Below are 4,356 nucleotides of genomic sequence, written 5' to 3'. Positions count from 1 at the left end.
GATATGAGTCAGATGGGTCAAAAAATCGGATTTGGGTCGGATTTGCCTGCAGTGTGAACGTAGCCTAAGTCTAAAGCYCTATTTTGACAGGATTAGTTTTACCTAGGGACCCCATGCTGTTTGTAATAATTACAGAGATTGTCTGTGTTGATAATCCCGTGAGAATCGGCCATGTCAGTAATTTGTAAAGTAAAAATTCCCCCACAAATTACCTACCATATTTTGCTGAACTCCGAGGTCCTGTGATAATACTAATCCAATGTGAATAGGCATCTCTGATTTGGACAGGAATGGGCTGGATCCCATATGTAATTAGGCGGTTTTGGTTTCCTTGGTGCATTTTTATTTACTTTTTTGTGAAGAATGGAGGCTGGATTGGAGTGCAATGAAAACCTTTGGGTCCCGGGCCGGAAAAACCCAACATATTACGTGCGCCATTAAAAAAAAAATAGACAATAAAAAAGGCTTGAAGAGAGGGAACAAAATCAGATGCAAATGGTGTCTCACTGTATAGTAAGAATAATTATTTTTTTCTGTGTGTAGCCTTCTGGCTGATGCTGAGTGTGGAGCTGTGGCCGTAGCGCAGCAGGCTCGTGCTTTGAGTAGCTACTCGCACCGGGCGCGTGCACCCTCGCCAGCTGGGAAGGTGTTCATATCTGTCAACCACTTTGGACATTTACCTGTCCAATGAGCCTCAAAAATCTATAATTTTTGCTAAAAATCTGAAGGCTACCACTCGTACCCGTGCGTGGGGGTCTGTCGGCCGTGGAGATGACAGCACCTGCTGTAACGCAGGAGGAAAGGAGAGCAGAAAAAGTGGATAACTTGATGTTTATTGTTTTTTTTTTTTAAACGTCTGTTCAATGCCGTGTTCAACTAAATAGACAACAACTAACTTCAATATCACATTCGGGAGATGTCTGTAAATTTTAGGTAAATCTCAGGCTTTGGTTATCCTGTGCGAATGCGCCACATAAAACACAGACGTCAGGGATTAATTTATTTATTACATGGGGTCCCAGATAATTCTTATCCCGYGCGAACAGAGCTTAAGGCAGCATTTAAATAAAGGATAGATACCCAAGTCACCATTAGTGCATCRATTACTCCCTGTGTGTGTGTTTCAACAGCAGATATTTGTCCATTTCACTTTTAACAGAGTATCTTTGGGAATAAACCTATGTATAATTTAATGATCTGACTATAATGGCTTTGCCACTTATTTCTTCCACACAGACACCRGTCTTTACTTCTGGGACCTTATATTTTTCATAAAGCCCTTATTTTTAGTCAAGAATGTTAAACACACTTACACGGTGAGTACTGGTTCAATCTTTCAACATGTCAATAAGCTAAAAATACTAAAATACCCAGAACCCAAACAACGTGGTCTGCTGGTTCATTCTCAGCAGGAATACAGYCTAGTTGTAATATTTTTGGATGGATGGATGGATAATATGTAACAACCTTCACAAATGTGTTATTTTATTATGTTCTGTTCTTTTACTAGTACCTAGGGGCCAGTTAATAAAATATTGATTTAGATTAACTGTTAATCCAAAATCTTGTGCTCCTGATAATATCAGTAGGTAGAGGCAGACAATAAATAGCTACAACTCACTGTAGAAGTGACATAAAATCAGCTAATAGTTTTATATAGATTTGTTGGTAAAAGTAAGCAAAGCAAATCAAAATGAGACTGACCTTTTTGTTGAGCTTGAGCCAGGTGACATAACCTTTACTGTCCACATACTGCAGGCCAAAGAACCACACCTCCCGCAGCCCCACTGTCTTCACCACCTGCAAGCAAAACTAGGAACTTTCACATTCACACCATCTACATCATTTAAAATTTTTTTTCCCTTAGTCTATCTTTTGTGTGTGTGTGTGTGTGTGTTTAAACATTGTAAGGATGCTAAAGAAGATCTTTTGATTTGTTAAATAATATAATTTATCAAGATGAGAATTTGATCAATCCATCAGGGTTTTTGGACACGTCATGTGTGCTCACCTGGTCGAAGAGCTGTTTTCCTGTGGTATTAGGCTGGATGGCAAACTCCAGCTCAGCATCCATGGTGGTTACACGGACATTAATCTAGACAATAAAAGAAAGAAGTTGTTAATAAGTTTATTTAAAACAAGGGCTTCACGTTTATGGCAGACAAGATTGTATCATTGTTCTAATCTCCAACGTCGGTCTCAGCTTGTTGCTGTAAAGTTTGTTGAACCGTTCTAAATGAATTGATATTTATAAAGCAGACCTTGATATTGATGTCTAAAGAACTTTCAAARCATATCCCATCTATGTAACAGTCACTGCCATACTTTCACAAGTTACGTGAATGRGCAATATACACTATAGCAATTAAACTCAACATCCAACATGTTTATACAGAGTTCTGAAAACCCAAATTGTGAAATTTCATAAATTGTGCAATAATTTGGATTTGTTCAGATTGTGTAATGATCCTTCGACTTGTGATGAAGGAAAAGAAAAAGGTGTATGGCTCAGTGGTGATGCCTCAACTTTTCAGCTACTATTTCAAGACAAGGACCCCTCAGAGTACTAGACGTTTACACTGAAGAGAGACAAAGCGTCAAATCATTTTCAGCCAACACCCATTTGTCAAGACGGCAGCCTGTTGCTCAAAGACCTCTGTAGGGTGGAGCAGAGGATAAAAGTCATTCATTGGCTGTGGGTCTTGTTAAGCAGAACTGGCAGTGGGCCTAGCAGCAGCTGATGGCACAGAACAAGGCAGGGCTGACCTCAAGAGGCCTCTGACATCCTTCCTTCCACACCTACTTACTAACAAAGTATTTACTGTCTCAGTAGTAGCACTGTCGATGTAGGAAGAGGGACAGGGGGATGTGCATAACAGAGGAGGGTGAAAAAAATAGTTCAAAGTGCAAAAGCACAGTGTAGCGACAGTGCAAAGGCAAGTGCAGGAGACAGTGTGCTGCGCAACAGGAAGTCAGAGATGATGTGTGATACACTTCCTTTGAGATGAAGTCACACCAAAGTTACTTAGAAAAGCAACTATACAAAAAGAGTGAAGGCAATGAATCTTTACTGTCCAGAAATTCTGCAAAAAGCTGCTTAGTTTGCATTTTTCTCCTTCTGTAGTAATTTAAATCTATGTTTCTTGTGCTTTCAACTCCTTTCTGGTTYATCTGACAATATCCACAATGAATAATACATAAAACTTGGTTTACAAAACATAACTGCAAATCATTTTGCCTGAGCTCTAAAACTTTTGTCAATCTTATTTTTATTATTCACATGAAAATCAGAGGTACTTTTTCCACACTRCATAATAAAAATGAACTTTCACGTGTGGCTGAAGCAGGGCTGCACGATATCAGGAAAACCTGCAATGTGCTATAACAGTGATTAATATTGYGATGACAACATGACTTGTGATAGCTGAACAAAAACTTAAGTATGCAGTGTTTTATGTCTTTCTGGTCTGGGTTAAGAGCAAGAAAAAAAGAGCTGTTTTTGATTGGTGAAAAAGTTGAAGACTTTGTGTGATTGACAAAACGCATTAATATAAACATTTGGGTCAATCATTTTTTGTAGTTCATGCAGATTTTTGCAAAATGCCTATTGTACAGGCTGTTATTTTGACAATAGATTTACAATATATTTGGCAGCCCTAGACTGAAGCATAAATAGTCAATATCTAACATTTCCTTTAAATCACCATTTCACCTGCTTTCAGTATACTGTATAATTAGTGAAACATTGTCAACTAAAAAATAAAAGGTCAGTTCTGGCCAATTTTTCCCCTTTTTAGCAGCTGTATTAAAACATTTTTCAAACCYATGAGGCATATCTGTTGCCAAAGTGTTATATTAAAATGATTAAAACTACAGAGATCACCATCACTGCAGCTTCATTCACTTGTGCTGCATTATCAATTAACAGTCAAAGTGTTCCACTTCAAATGCCAGCTACCTTTTGAAATAATATTCCTTTATTAATGTGAACTTTTTTTTACAATAAAATACAAGATAACCAGATAAAATCAGATATGGACAAGCATCCGTTTTTTTCCTGTATTACTAGCTTTGTTAAGATGTTAATATGTCAATACAGACACAAGCTTATGGATGAAACATAAGTCATAAAGTTTACTGTAAACATTTTTTTAAAAAGCTGCTGTGACAAGTTCAATTGTAGCCTGGCCCTTGCCTTCCTATGCAGCTCCGCTCAATTCTAGTTTCCCTTCACTGCTCCGTCTGGGACTTCTCCCACTGAGAAGGATTTCGCTGGCAGATATTTAGCCGAGCCAATGAGAGAAGAGAACATCAATTTTCTGCGCAGTGTCTCTTGTAGTTTATTTTACCTGGGCC

The 4,356-nt window shown here is 38.2% G+C and overlaps 1 protein-coding gene across 1 annotated transcript in view; it reads right to left on the bottom strand.

The window, feature by feature from the left end:
- Window positions 1-4,356, bottom strand: part of LOC106529288 (radixin) — a gene marked incomplete in the record, with an annotated part of 38,731 nt that overhangs the window by 16,508 nt on the left and 17,867 nt on the right. Inside the window, 2 exon segments of the mRNA XM_014024661.1 lie at window positions 1,705-1,800; window positions 2,012-2,095. Of these exon segments, the coding sequence (XP_013880115.1) occupies window positions 1,705-1,800; window positions 2,012-2,095 (180 nt within the window).

Source organism: Austrofundulus limnaeus, unplaced genomic scaffold (genome assembly GCF_001266775.1).
Source record: "Austrofundulus limnaeus strain Quisiro unplaced genomic scaffold, Austrofundulus_limnaeus-1.0 Scaffold434, whole genome shotgun sequence".
NCBI lineage: Eukaryota > Metazoa > Chordata > Actinopteri > Cyprinodontiformes > Rivulidae > Austrofundulus > Austrofundulus limnaeus.
Note: the sequence above shows the minus strand (reverse complement) of the source record. Positions and strands in the feature narration are given on the sequence as shown.